Source organism: Triturus cristatus, chromosome 5_2 (genome assembly GCF_964204655.1).
Source record: "Triturus cristatus chromosome 5_2, aTriCri1.1, whole genome shotgun sequence".
In the NCBI taxonomy this organism is placed as follows: Eukaryota; Metazoa; Chordata; class Amphibia; order Caudata; family Salamandridae; genus Triturus; species Triturus cristatus.
In genome coordinates this window covers 874,622,117-874,637,987 of record NC_140588.1, presented here as the reverse complement: position 1 = coordinate 874,637,987, position 15,871 = coordinate 874,622,117, and the positions used below count along the sequence as shown (strand labels likewise).

Below are 15,871 nucleotides of genomic sequence, written 5' to 3'. Positions count from 1 at the left end.
CGGGGTTGCCATGGTGCAACCCTTTGACACTTGGTATGTCGCCAGAGCCCAAAAATAAAGTGAGGGAGGAGGGGACAGCAGCGCGGACAGTTAGGAAATACCAAGCACACCAGCGCCTGCCAAAGCGAGGGTCACCAAGGAGGCATTTAACAATATTCTGAGTGCAAAAGTTGTAATAGTGCGCAGCATTTGTGTGCCTCTCGTCCTTTGTTTATTCTTGCTCTACACAGCCATCTGCAACCACTCTCTCCCTTCTGCTCAATCCACTACTCCTGTTTGCTTCCTTCTATCTCCCGTGGGTTTGATGGCTCAGCGAACTAATGCGTCTACCGACTGCAGGGATGTGTGTTAGACTTAATGGTCACAGGCAAAAATTCGTGCAAGTCTGCTCGGTTTATCAGCCTCCCAATGTTGATACATTTTTTGTAATTAATCAGCCACAACACTTAATCACCCACTGGTTAACACACATATATATCACTGTAATGAAAACCGTTTCTTCATATAAGACGATGTATTAGTGAACATATTTGCTTAGTCTCAAGTCAACTCATGGCCACGTTCTGCCTGGTGTTTTTTCCCCCACGTATCTATGTACAGCACCCTGAAACCCCGCAGTGATGTTAGTGCTATTATATACAAATACAATAACTGCCATATCAGGAAGGCGGAAACAGCCAGAGGCCACATTTGCCCAATCATTCCCGGTTGCTTCTTATCTATGCTCAGTTGTGCCCATAATTAAAACAAACAAAAACATTCAGCTTATTTATTAACCTATGCAATGCAGGAAGGTGTGCGTTTGTGTGAGCGTGATATCCATGGCACAGGTGTGCGTGCGCGACAGAGAACCGCTGAAGAGCAGGGAAGCTTCAGTCAAATAAAGTCACTTTGCAATTATTATTTTTATTTTGCCCCAAAATCATATAAAAGAGCCTTCAGCCACTGTGTGTTTTTTTTAATATATATTTTTATTAAATAATAGGTAGTCACTGTCACCTGCTATACATTCCATCCTAAATTTTAAGATCCTTTTTCTTGGATTTTTATTCATCCATTCACACCCCTTTACGTAAACCTAGCTATAGCTTTACTGTACCGTTGCTTTAAAATCTTATAATATGGTATAGTGTGCACTTTTTAAATAACTCCACTGCAAACAAAAAAACATAAATAAAAACCATAGCCACTTAAAATACAAATAGCTCCAACTCCAACATATGCGAGACCAATTGCATTGCAAATGCTTGTTTTAGGTTTCGGACTGATTGTGCCAATTAATTAATTAGAAAGCCACTCAACCTTTCCAATGCCACGCAACCTTTCCAATGAAACACATTTAACAGCATATAAACATACCTACAAAGCAGATAAATGTTTCAAGTTTTCAAAAAGCAAGCAAAATTAGAAACACACAAACGCGACATCAGTGTTTAAAAAGTAAGCACATTATTACAATATAAAATGTAAATCTAGATACATAAACAATATACAAACACAATCCGTTCTGTACACAAAACAAAATTACACAAAGAAATGCGCAACCTTCCTGTCAGTTAGCAACTTTAAGCAGCATATAAACCCACATGACACTACAGCAGCTTTAATAAACAAGGAGACGCTGCAAAAAACACGTTGAGCACATGCAACAAACAAGAAACAAGAGCAACGTTAGCAAAATAAATGACAATAATGCGGACATATAACTTTTGCGATTGCATTACAGCAGCTTTAACATTGGGTTCATAAAACAAACAATAAAAAAATATAAAGCTTTAACAAAAAATGCCAGGAGCAGAGAGTGGGTGTGTGTGTTGGATGGCGGGGAGTAGATGTGTAGGGTGGAGGACAGGGAGTGTATGTGTAGGGTGGAGAAGGCATGTTAAGGGCAAAGAGTGGAGGTTGCAGGCGTGAAGTGAAGATCTCACCTGTGGAGGGTGATGGAGAGTGTGGTGGGGACTAGTGAAGCACATCCTCTTAGGGTATGGGGCAGAGAGGGATACGAAGGCACGGGCGGATGCAGATCGGCACATAGTGTGGAGGTGAGAGGGCAGTATAACGTGTTGTGAGGGAGGGTGTCATATTATGGCCAGAGCGGGAGACTTTGGAGTGTCAGATCAGAGTCTCGGTGTCGGCACCGCAGCCTGTGATTGTGGGCACATTACTTATTTCCACCATGACTGAAAATGAATGTGCCCTTGTGTAATGTAATCGGGTAAACCGATTCAATGGCTTCGGGGCGAGTTGGCGCTACATACAACTGACACACACAACAATGAGCAGGGCAGGGTGAGAAAGATTTATTCAAGGGCAGGTGGCTGGAGACCCCTCGGTTGTAATGAAAAAGAAGAAGAGTTTTCACCTCTGGGGGGTCACTTCCAGCAAATGTGTTTCAAACCTTGATTTGAATCACTCCTGCACTAGCGCTTTAGCCAACAAAATCGTGTGTGCCTTGCTATTTGGGTTTTATCTAAAACCGATTTTATGCTTGATACCTTGTTGCTGCTATTGTTGTCATTTTTAAATTGAATTTTACTCTGACTCCCCGGTCCACCGCAGCGTTAGGCTGATTGTTGTGGAGGGAGTACAGAGTGCGTTCACTTCCTGGTGGTGCCATTACGGGGCGGCCATCTTAGGGGGTTGAAGCTCCAGTCTCCTCTGAGCCTTGACTATTTAGGCTCCCAGCACCTACGCGCTCGAGAAACCTTGATTTGAATCACTCCTGCACTAGCGCTTTAGCCAACAACATCGTGTGTGCCTTGCTATTTGTGTTTTATCTAAAACCGATTTTATGCTTGATACCTTGTTGCTGCTATTGTTGTCATTTTTAAATTGAATTTTACTCTGACTCCCCGGTCCACCGCAGCGTTAGGCTGATTGTTGTGGAGGGAGTACAGAGTGCGTTCACTTCCTGGTGGTGCCATTACGGGGCGGCCATCTTAGGGGGTTGACGCTCCAGTCTCCTCTGAGCCTAATCTATTTAATTCACTGTTGCACCGCGCAGCGGCACGCGCAGCGGCACGCGCAGCGGGAGCGCCGAAGAGGCGCCAAAGAGAAGCCAGTCTGCGCCAGTCCGCGACTGGACGCTTCCAGCTCCAGTTCCCGTCCCCAGTTCCGCTGATATGGTAGGTAACCGTGTTACTTACAGTGCTCCATTGCTGCACGCATTTCGTTCTACCCCTAAAGCTGCTTGTCTACACTCGGTCCTGCCTATAAACTGGAAGGCCCGTTGTCAAACCTGTGACTGGAGTGCTTCACCTCCAAACTCAGGAAAACATCCCCTCATGTATAAATGGAAGATGTTTCTCCTTAATTGCCGATCCCTGCCAAAACACCATATTGAATTAGCCATGTTGATAGAAAAAGGGCATCGGGTTTAAGATCTTCTAACGGAGACTTGGCTTCAGCTAGATATCGATCCTACAATTGCATGGGCCACCCCCCCAAGGCTATACCTGTAAACGACTGGACCGTAAGACAGGTAGAGGTGGTGGACTAGCCATTATTTACAGGGACAATTTTAGATGTCGTGTCACCCCATCCTCTACGCCAGCTTGTGAGACTTTACACTTTACTCTTGAATTTTCCCCCTCAAACACTTTTTCTGGCATGTTAGTCTATCGACCACCTGGCTCCCTTAGCAATTTTATCACCAATATAACGGACACAGTCGCCAACTTAGTGCTTTCTTCGGCAAATTTTACTTTGCTAGGAGACCTGAATTTGCACTTGGATGTCCCACTTGACTCAGGGGCCAATAGCCTTCGATCTAATCTTCAGGCCAAGGACCTGCTCCAGAAAGGCTTTCAACCAACGCATATTAGGGGCCATTTCCTAGATCACATTTACAGCAATCTAGAGAGCCTAACCGCTGAGACACCCATACCATTACTCTGGACCGATCACTTTCTGGTACCTTTTTCTTGGTCTACTGGCAGCTCTCCTGTCCCACACACCCACAATAAGCGTTGGGGAAGAAAATGGGCTTCACTTCCACTCGCTAAATGGAAACTGGCTCTCATTGATCAGCCAGCCCCGGAGGTGACTAACCCCGACACAGCCACTGTCAATTTTGACAATTGGATCTCCAGCACCCTCGATCTAGTCCTTCCAAAGGAATCTTTGCATCTAATAAATAGACCCAAAGTCGCTCCCTGGTATTCGCCTGCTCTTAGGACTAGGAAACAACTTAGTCGCAAACTAGAGAGAGCCTGGAGACAAGAATATTCTCAACCTAAAAAAGTGGAGTATCGAGCTGCTATAAAGCTCTATAAAAATGAAATTAAATCTGCCCAAGCTCAGTTTTATGAATCAAAAATTCATTCAGCTGCCAACTCCCCTAAAATTGCTAAATCTTTAATTACCCCCCCCCCTCCTCCTGAGCGCCAGTCACTTGACGGCGCAAAAACTTGTTGCAATAACTTAGCGATCTTCTTCTCTCACAAGATTTTAACTATTTACTCCTCTTTCTCCACAGGTGGGGGTGACTTGGAGCCCACCACCACAATGGATCCTGACACGATGACTCCTTGCCTGTTGGATAAATTCCCTTTTTTAGATTCCTCCTCATTGGATGGAATAATCCTCAAAGTCACCTCGGGTTCCCCCAACGACCCAGCACCTCCTCAGACTCTTATTAAAGTCATCGACGTCATCCGTCCTGTCATCTTGGATGTCCTCAATGTTTCCATTGCTTCGAACTCTGTCCCAGCTCAATGGAAGTGTGCGATGGTTAGGGCACTTCTGAAAAAACCCACCTTAGATCAGAACAACTTGGCCAACTTTCGCCCTATCTCCCTACTTCCTTGGATGAGCAAACTCCTTGAGAGACACATTAATAACATCTTAGTGGACTATTTAGAATCCAATAGCCTACTATGTGCCTCTCAGACGGGCTTCCGCCCTCAGCATGGAACCGAAACTGCCCTTATAGCAGTAACAGAAGAGACCAGAGCGGTGCTGGACCAGGGAGGAAAAGCAGCCATCATACTACTCGACCTCAGCGCCGCGTTCGACACTGTTAACCATGCCATCCTATTACATCGTTTGAAAGGCATGGGTGTGTCGGGCGCGCCCCTGGAATGGCTGACCTCCTTCCTGGACGAGCGTTCCTTTCAGGTGTTCGAGGGTGAGATGATTTCGCCCAAGCAACCACTTAGTTGTGGGGTCCCGCAGGGCTCGTCCCTGAGCCCCACTCTTTTTAATGTTTATATGCAACCTCTAGCAAATATAGTCCAGCCCTTCGGTGTGCGTATTGTCACCTACGCAGACGACACCCAACTGGTGGTCTCTTTGGACCACTTGGAGGGGTCGTCTAACACCTTGGGCTCGTGTCTAGAGGCTGTTGCTGAGTGGATGCACTCCTCTTGTCTTAAACTTAATGGGGAGAAGACGGAGATCATGTTATTAGGTAACTCCTCACCGAACACCTTGGCCTACATGCCTTGGCACTCCTCCCCTCCCTAAGCCCCAGATAAAGAGCCTTGGAATTTGGCTTGACAGGGCGCTCGACTTCTCGGTCCAAGCTACCAAAACTGCCTCAACTTGTGCTGGGTTAATGAAAATGCTCCGCAAGGTTCTTCCTCTGCTCCCTTTCCAGGCGAGGAGAGTCATGGTTCAGGCCCTGATTCTCTCTCGCCTGGACTACGGGAACGCCTTATATTTAGGTGCCCCTGCAGCGGTGACCAAAAGGCTCCAAGTCACCCAAAACTGTGCCGCCCGGCTATTGTTTAATATTCCCCGTTGGCAATCAGCCAAGAAAGCCCTAAAGGAGCTTCATTGGCTTCCAATGACTGCCAGAGCTCAGTTTAAGGCCATGTGCATTGTGCACAAATCTTTCCATCGAGCAGGCCCTGCCATCTTGTTCCCCTTTGTAGTGCCTTACGTCCCCCCCAGAGCCCTCCGCTCCGGCTCACTGCACCTAGCAACTACAACAAAGGTTATCAAAGCTCGTTGGGGCGGCCGCTCCTTCTCACACACTGCCGCCAAACTATGGAATTCCCTTCCTTTGAGTATTAGACAGATTAACAATAGGCTGGCATTCAGGAAAGCCCTAAAAACTTATTTGTTTGCAAAAGCGTGCTAATGTACCTTGGAGCTCGTTATACTAATCTGCTGAAGCGCGACGAGGCCTCCGGGTAGTTACGCGCTATATAAATATAATTTTTCATTTCATTTCATCCCCCGCACTCAGGTGAAAGCAGCCTTTGCTGCCCCAGACTCTTCCTGTGAACCCATGCAACAGCCATCCCCGGCCCCCCCAGACCCGTGCTGTGGGCCCTGCCTGTGACGCCTTCCATTGCATTCCGGACTCCTGTTGTTTTTCCGTAAAGACAGAGGCGAGAAGCATCCATTAGACGCGCCTGTTCTTTCTTGCCAAATTATATGCTTCCGTTTCTAGATTAATATTTTCCTCAGCAGTCCGGCATGTATGCTTTCTGTCCAGTAATGGATTAAAGATCTCATGTCTGCTGCATCGAAAGCCCATTTGGTGCCCAGCAGTGGCTGTCAGAGTGAAGCACCGCTGTCTGACGGGTCTCATAAATCCTCGTGGCTCATATGAGCTGAAAAACAAAGAGGAGGGGGGGGGGTGCATGGAGCATGCGCCCTTCACTGCAACAATAGTAACTTGAGTAAGGGATGCAGCTCAATTAACAGAGCAGTCGACATTGGTCCTGGGGACCCGGGATCGAGCCTCAGCGTAGGCACTATAAAAATATGCTGCATTATTAAATAAATGTAACAAATGTAATCTATTTATAGCCTCGTGGGACTCTTGCCTCGCCACGAACCGCAGAACCCCAGCCTCGTGGGACTCTTGTGCATTTTTGTAAAAGGCATGTTGGATGTAGGACGGTTGCAGGATCGATCAAAACAAGCGAGGGAGGAGGGGGTGCACGGCACAGAACAGATGCCCTCAGAAGGCTCTGATGAGCAGAAAACAAAATTGGTGGGCGGGGGGAGGGTGCATCAAACATGCGCCCTCCCTTGCAACGCGAATAACACAAGATAGGGGTGTGGCTCAATAAAGAGAGCTGCCGACTTTGGTCTCCACGACTGCCTACCCGTCTTCCAGAGGAGGTGGCTGCTTCAGTAGACGCGATGCACGACTAAGAGGCCAGGCTCTGCCTGTAAAGCTGTGACAGTCTGTGCCAAAGCCGGCTGAAAAAAAAAAATTGTGCTGACCGACTTATGAACATGTAACGCTGCAAGTAAAAGATCCAGTCCTGATGGGTGGTCACAAAGGAAGACACAAAGGGAGACAGGGCGGTAACAAGGAGGGACTAAGAAGCCTCATTATCAATCTGAAGCCAGCAATTACCATGGACAATGACACCAGCCAATGAAAAAAAATGGGCGGGGCTTCCACAACAATTCTACATCTAACCCTACTACAGCATGCCTCGCAGAGAGAGCAGCGCATGCGCTGCAACACTAGGCTCGACCTAAAAACAGCTGAACAGAATTGGCAGAAAGCTAGATATTTATCCAGAAAGCATGCTTTTTGTGATTCTGTGTAAACCTATTCAGTTGTTTTTATAGAAATAAAGGTTCAAAAATGGCATTAATTGTTCTCGATGTACTCTTGCTGGAAAAAAAGACAAAAATTAATACTATTTGGCTGGTCCCATGGAACTCCCCCACCCCCTCTTCCCCTCCACCCTGAAACAGCCAGGAGCCAACAAAGATGTCTGGGCTCCTATATGACTGAGAAAATAAAAAAAAGGGAAAAGAAGAATGCAGGGTGGGAGTTCATGGGCGAATGACTTGTGCTATCGATGCATCATAATAAAATGTTACCCAACGTTTTAAAAACATTTAAATAAAAAAAAAACATAAGTTCACTGAAAAGAAGAAAGGTTAAACTAGGCTTATACGCAAGTATGTTAGACAGATTTCAACTTATGCTAAAAAAAAACATAAGAAATAAACCATAAACACTATATTTTAAATTATGTAAAAACACTGAAATTCACAAGTTATACATAACAGACATAAGATTAACTTGCACTGCTAAGATGCACGGCTTATAACTCGACATATTACATCAATGATGACATATTAAATCCATATTGGCACAGGTTACACTTACAGCAGTTACATATTAATGGTGAATTGCAATATTTTTGGTTTTAAAACTGTAGAGGTTATTTCAGTGAATTTTTAAGTTTTTATTAACATAGTTTAAATTTTGCAGGCTCTAAATTTGGCTAGGAGTTTACAACAGAGTTCAAATACTCCCTCTCTTGGCCCTTGCTAGAAGTGGCAGCATCCCAACTGACCCTATCACGCTGAGGAGAAAGCACGAAAGAGACAGTAAGTGTGCGTGCAGCTTGCAAGAAGAGCTTCTGATTATCTAATTTTTTGGTGCATTTTCCTTTATGCAGGGGAATTAGCAACAACTATTTCCCTACCAATTGCCAAAAAAGGATTGAAGCAATCTCTGATGCAACTACAAGTCTAAGGGACCGTTACCTTGCAAAATGTAGGCAGAACGTTTAAAAAAAAAAACAAAGAAATAAAAAAAAAAGAAATCTATGCGTAAGAGACAACTTTGAAACTTCCCCGGTCAAAATCTTAGTTGAAGACTGGGCTTGACTACAGCACAGGCCTGAGTCAAAGATGATCTCAAACAAGACATAAAGATACTCCATGGCAGCGGCTGGACAATATAAAGATGTAACCAGGTCAAATTTCTGGAACTCATTTTAAGGTTGAAGCCTACTTCACAGAGCATGCGCTGGTATTGCAAGAAACACTTTGGGTCATCAAGAAGCATGCATGCAGGAGCTTAGAGCTCAACCATTGCTTACTATTTGTTGTTGATTTTCCTTGTCACCATTATCTACCTGCTTCTAATTTGTGTCCCAGTTTGTCAATCTTGTGTTTGCCCCTGCCATGGAGCTTTGCTTCTTTACATCTATTTTAATATATGTTGCCTGTGCTGCTTCCACAGTTTACTTTTCCAGAACTACTTTTTAGGTCGAGCCTGGGCAGCTCATGTGCTGCTTTGCGAAGCATGTGGTTTTCGAGTACTGACTTGAAGCTCCGCCCACTCCCTACTCATATTTTTCATTGGCTTGTGTCATTGTCCTTTGTAAATTCTGGCTTCTGATTCCTTAATAGGCTTGTTAGTCTCTCCTTAGTACCGCCTTGTCTTCATTTGTAACCTCCCATGAGGACTGGCTCTTTTACTTATGTTACACAGTATGTCTAATTTAGTTTATAAGCACTATTTTGTTTAACGAGTTTCCCCTATTTCAGACATGACCTGCTTTCCTGCAACTTTCAACGTGTCATGCGCACTTTCGCTTTCCAAGCAGCCCAGGACAAAGGCGGCTGCCTCTTTGAAATGAGATAGGTCTCGCCTTTACAAGAGTCCATGTAAATGACAATGCATTTTATTTGTGTGTAACGGAGACCCCCTACCTCGGATCGGGCCCCCCTTCCTTACCCTGTCCAGGGAATCCTTTCCGCTCAATCCTCCCTGTTCGGACAGTCCATCCAAGCTTTCATCCACAGCCTCGGTGACCCCAGGAACCCCGCCCCTCTTTCTCTTACAGGAGCCAATCCCGAACAGCGACCCACCGGAAGGACAACCCCTGATTCCCGGAAGTCCCGCCTACCCGTTCCCCGCCGGGGACAGAAAAGCCGGAAGACAGGAAGCAGAGGTCGTCGAAGGATCGTGGAAGGAGAGTCCGGCAGGAGATACGACGAAAGGAGAGGACGAGAGCGGCGAACCAGAAGAGTGGTCGGAAGACTGGTGGAGTCCCCCGGAGGAGGCTGAAGAGCGGCCGTAACTCGGATGAGAGTTACGGCGGAGCCCGTGAGTACCAGTTTTCTTCCAGTATAGCACTCTAAAGCACCCGTGTGTACCTTGGGTTCTTTGTACATAGATGTATATAGTCTCTCTCCTGTTAGCACCCCTGCACACTAGTAGGATCTCTCAGTATCCATTGTACAGCACCTCACGCTTTATACATAGTATCCCACTCAACCCCCTTTCCGAACACCCATCTTTCCTCGACTTGTCCTTCTTTCTCCTTGTCCCTTCTCCTCACACCCCCTCCTCTTTATCACTCCCCGGTGAAGGTTACGGCAGCGACCTAGACTGTCCGCAGGTCTAACGGCTCCCTCTGTGTTTTTGTCTCATTGCCCTCCGAGGTGTCCGTCCTTCCCCCTTCCTGGGACCAACGTCGGCGACTGGGACAGCAGAAGACCTTCGGTGACGACGACCGGAACCGACGGGATCCCACATCGCTTCCACCCCCTCCTACAGAAGGCCCGCATTCTATCCTGTTGCACACCGTACCTTGGACTCAATAAAGTAGACTATTGCACACTATATACGGCCTCCTTGCCTGCTTTTCCAGCCCGCCAAATCCCAAAGATCACATTGTGTTAATTATCAAAACAGATAAAAGGCATAGTCATTTACAATGCCAATAGCGTAAACTCTTGCAAATGAGAGACCTATTTCATTGCAAATGCTTGTTTCTTTTGTGTTCAGCACTCCATGAGAGTGCGTGTGTATTTGAGCTGTCTCCGTTGTGTACTTTTCTTCTGCTACACTCTGAGAACAATTTGCTTTGCCAATTCTTATTTTGTGTTCCTATGTGGGAGCCATTTTTGAGTCACCACGTAATATTTAGATTGCTAACAATACATACATCAAGGATACGTTTATTTTAAACTGCAATAGGGTTTGTTTATCTCTGCCCTTGCTTTTAACTTCCATTTACCAGATGGTGTACCTTGCTGTTTAATGTTATTCTAGCGGACCTCTGAGCTTTCTTTTACGACATTTGCTCATGATACAGAAAGAAACACTGCTATGTAACAAACCCATCAGTCACAAAACAGTATTCGGTTAAACAATGTTCTACATATTAGAGTGCTTATTTATTTTGTATTGCTTTAAAGTTAGTAAAAACACTGCTACGTAACAAACAATGTTGCTTTTCAACTAAGTTGAGTAAAACATTTTACAGTATTGCTCGTGTAATTCCAGCCGCCCTGAGAGGTTGCTACCCAATTATTTGCTAATAGTGCCATTGCTATAATACTTATTTAACGAATAAAGCCATCACTGTGTGTAAACGAAGTATCAATGAGGCACAAATGTTCTCAAATCACAGCAGTGTTTGCGACACTGGCGGACACCCTTGCGTCTGAAGCTTCAACACTGTGAAATGTAAATGTCTTAAGAGCTAAGGGTGGCAGCCTATCAGTGTAAAATCTAGACCATTCAGACAGTAAACTACAATCATTTGCTGATAAGCTTTGCTAGAGCAGTGGAGTTCAGTTTTACAAGTCATCACATGCCTTCTAAGGAATCCGACATGCTGTGTCGCATAACTATCAGCTAGCAATGCAGAAGTTGTTCGGGAGCAGCCCTTGTGAATGTGCACCACACTTGTTTATACCTGGCTCAGGGGTGTGGAATTTAATAAAATATATACTTGTCCATGGGACAGGTTGCTTCATAAATCTACTTGTCATGCAACAAAATCCACTTGTTCCTTTTGTGCCATGTAATGCGGCAACAAGTTATTGCAGGAGCCTTATTATATAAGAGCTCCGATATAGCCTCTTGGATTATGCCTGGGCTCATAGCATAGAAGGGTTTGAATACTAGCAATTCCCTTATGCTCCCACATTTCCGCTGATCTACATACTGGGTCTGAAGGTAGTGGTAAGTAATAGGTCCAAGGTTGGAATCCCCTTTTGAGACGATTACAGCAGGCCGCACGCACAGCAGCGCCGGCATTTGACGATTGAGGCCCAATTGATGAAGGGCAATATTTGCAAATTACAGTGAAAAATCCTTTTTTTTTTTAAACTTTGAAAATGTATATCTACTGAGTGTATAACTTACATTCTCAGTCTTAAATTGAAGGACAGTTCAAGAGACTGAATCATTTAATGGTCTTATCTCAATTGGAGTAAACCATGTTACTGAAAATCAGTGTATTCCCCAGGAGATATACCTGGAGGTATTTTAGAAATACAGCCCAGAAGCTGTATACTACTGGTTGGTTTTACATATGCACTATGAGAGATAATACTACAGTCTTGTTAAAGATGGTTTAAACCAGGACGATACCACTGAAATGCATCGACACCATTGACTCCAAATCTGTGATGTTGGCTGGCACCATTGATGAAATATTCGTGTTCCAGCCTTAACGTAACCCAGTCACTGATAGGTTTTATTGATGACAAAGTGTATCGTCTTGTTAACACACTCTTTTTTCTATTTTCTCTCTTTCATTACGCTCTGTTTCCTGTATATGTAGTACCTGCAGGACACTAATCTGTAGTTAAATTAAATGTATGAAATCGGATTCCCTCTGTTATTGGCTTTTATTGTAATGAATTGACAAAAAGTATTTAATGCTTTTAATAAACCTATTTGTATAATTATATTAGTACATCTGCGTTGTGGCACACTATATTTGCAAAAGACAGCATTTTTCTCTTTGCGCTTCTTTGTATGAAGTTGCGTGTGTGGTTTGGAGGAATGTGAAGAATAGTGCATATTATATGGTCCACCAAAGGAAACACTGACGTTTATTGAGCTGTAGTGGGTTAGGCCTACTTGTCCCAAGGACAAAATACACGTGAAAACTTGTTGCCCTTGACCCCAAACAATATGTCCTAGGCATTGGACTATAGAAATTCCACATCCCTGCCTCGCTGATAATATTTAACTAAAATTAAATTGAACAGTGTTAAATGCATCTTTTTTTTGCATAGTGAAAATCTATGTTATGTCATAAGGAGATTGTAATTTACCCAGAATCAAAAGATGCTGAGCCGAAGGATTCAAACCTGGTTATCCATGTCTCAAAGTCAGCAGCTATAGCTGTTATGCCCCTTGGCCTCCCATAAGTTCATAATTTTATAAAACTTTAATATTAAATCACACTACATAAGTACATGTGGTTTACAATAAGTTTCAGAAAAAGATAGATATTTAACAATTTGAAACCAAGGTATTATATTAAACAACATTTTTTCTACTGTTAGCCCCATGCTAATGTAGAATTGCAGTTTTCTTTTTTTATTCAGTATCATGTAAGCTTTGTTTAATGATTCTGAAATGCTAATAAAAAATGTCAACACAGTATCATGTAAGCCCATAATAAAGGATTTCCTTTCCCAATGTCCAATAAAAACTTGATATGTTTACACACTAATACCTGTACCACATTGGTCAGTATTCTGTCAACATTCCGTCCATCATCTTATGTGTTTTGCTGTTCACCCTATGTGGGAAGGGTATGCCCAGACGTGGGTCCCGTGCTCACTATGCCACTGGAGTCAATCTATCCTGGCTGAAGCGGGGTGAAACCCCGAAACCGGTCCCAGGATGCTTGTTTCCGGTCCAGGGAAGACATGGCTTGGCAGTTTGGGCTGGACTGTTCCCATGCGGCACAGGGTCAGACTGATTTGCATACGGCCATATCTGAACTGGGGTGGCGGAGTGAGCTAAAGAATGATGATGGATTAAACCCAGATCAGTTGACTGGGGGTGAGTGCTTGCATTGTTCAACACTCCGTCCATCATCCCCTTTGGTTTAGCTTTGTTCAGGTTACATGATCTTGCAAAATATGGCCTCTCTGCAGAGCACAAAGAGAAATGGTCCTGAATTCCAGTTTTCTATGCAAATGTGTGTGAAGGAGCTACTTATTGGTCAAAACAACAAGGTGAAAGTAAAATAATGTATTGTTGTTACTCATTTAGCTAGGGTGACCAGACGTCCCCGATTTCCACGGACGGTCCCTGTTTTTGGAGAAGTGTCCCGGTGTCCCGACACTTTTCTCCAAATTGTACAAATGTCCAGGTTTTTGGGTAGTGCCTGGGTTATGTCCCGGTTTTTAAGGGAGAGTCGGTTGAACCTGCACGTTAATCACAGTGTTGTGCAGGCTCACATTTCGACCGGCTCTCTTAGAAACGGGGACAGAGTTCAATTCTTTAAACTCTCCTGCTTCGCCTCATTTAAGCAGCACAGCAGGATTTAATGAGGTGTGAATCGGGGCTGCAGAGGCCATAGGGCAAGGCAAGGCCCACCAGTATATATATATAATCCGGCTGCTGGTGGGCCTTGCCCTATGGCCTCTGCAGCCCCGATTCACACCTCATTAAATCCTGCTGTGCTGCTTAAATGAGGCGAAGCAGCACAGCAGGAGAGTTTTTTATATATATATCTCCTTGAGACCTAATAGGACATTTAGTCCTATTATATGTCTGTGCCCGTCCGGGTTTTTTACTGGTCTGGTCACCCTACATTTAGCTCAAGCAGCTAACAACCATTGACAAAACCCAGTAGCAGCCAGCATGACTCGTGGGTGTGGGGGCGAGGGGGATTAATGCTAATTATATATTTTTTTTTATAGGGTCCTTAGCCGGCCCGATCTGACCCGGCGTCGTCTCTGCTTAGGGTTCTCACATGTTCCTATTCTGCCCGGGGCCACACATATCCTAGGACTGGCCCTGCTGCGTTGTTTAATATGTATATTTGCCGTCAGCGTGACTTACAGTACATTTAGAAAGATTTTGGAACAAGTCTTGATTCTGAAAAATGTATCTTGAGAACTGCAGTGGATTCATCACAGGTAGAGAACTTTTATTCCAGAACACTGATATTCCTCTAATAAACATTGTTTATTATATGCACATCGCCTTCCCATGACCCTGCGATGGGGGCCTTTTCTAGTGGGACAACGATACCCCAAGTCAACGGAAAGACAAGGACTTCACATCAGCCTTAGCAATAGGTTATGTTCAGCCAAACATGCCAGCGACCCGATTCCGGCGGGAGATTCCCGATTTTCCCAGCAAAAAAGGCATTTCTTTTAACTGTCTTCCGCCTGAAATTGCATCTTCTTCAATCAAAGTGAATGGGGAAAATTACATTCTCCCTATTTCTATTTCAAAATATCCCACTTCCCTGTCATAAAATGTTGGCATGTATGGTTCAGCGGGTGGACCTACACCACCATTGCCCAAATGCGTCAACTCATAAGAAGCATAGTTCAACTCGAAAGTAGTAAGCAAATTCTTCTTTCTAAAAATAAATAAAAGTAGGCAGGAGATTTCTACAGGACAAGAGTAGGCGATGCCCGTTGCTCCGAAAACAAACACCGAGCCCGTGAGAAAAGACAGGGTCCCTCTACTCTTTGCTGTGATGCATTAGTTGCGCCCTTTGGAAAGGGCCGATCGCGGGGTCCTTAAAGACCTCAGCCCCGAGGTGCTGCTTCAGATTTCGGTGTTAACAAGGTATTACCGTCCCAAACACCCAACGATAAGACCCAGGCCTTCTACCTCGCACCGGAATTACCAGTGCTGTTCTTTCTCCCACTTCCCCTTAAATGCGCTTTAGGGTCGCCCTCTCCGCACTCACACAGATGCTCCCCATCACCCTTCGGCTGCCAGCCCCCAAGCCCCTCAGACCCGAGTTACCTGGGATTAAAGTCCTGGAAGAGTCCCCTGAGATTCATGGTTCTCAGATGCCTTCGTTTCCCACAACACCGGGCATCCTTTGTCCCACTTCCGGTTCAGTGCAGCCAGCGGTGTTACACTCAATGCCCTCCCCTCAGCGCGCGTCTCCACTGTATCGGTTCCGGCTTTCGTGCAGTCTCCAAGCTATGGGTCAAATAACCCGGTGACTGTGAATGTTGTTTCTCCCAGTGGCCACGTAAACTCCATTATTATTGTTTTTTGCAAAACGGGTAACATTATAACGCAGCTATTCATAAATACTATGGACTTGTTCTGCCTGATAATCCTATGGTATATTACAACGACAAACATGTAGTCATACTAGTAATTTTACTTTTATGGAACTGTGGTGGATCTATTGTT

The 15,871-nt window shown here is 44.8% G+C and overlaps 1 protein-coding gene across 1 annotated transcript in view; it reads right to left on the bottom strand.

The window, feature by feature from the left end:
• The window catches only part of TMEM185A (transmembrane protein 185A), a 117,081-nt gene extending 101,441 nt beyond the window's left edge, over window positions 1–15,640 (bottom strand). Inside the window, exon 1 of the mRNA XM_085608004.1 lies at window positions 15,470–15,640. Coding sequence (XP_085464130.1) covers window positions 15,470–15,507 — 38 coding nt within the window. The 5' untranslated portion in view covers window positions 15,508–15,640. The remainder of the gene's footprint in view (window positions 1–15,469) is intronic.
• Between the last annotated feature and the right edge of the window lie 231 nt (window positions 15,641–15,871).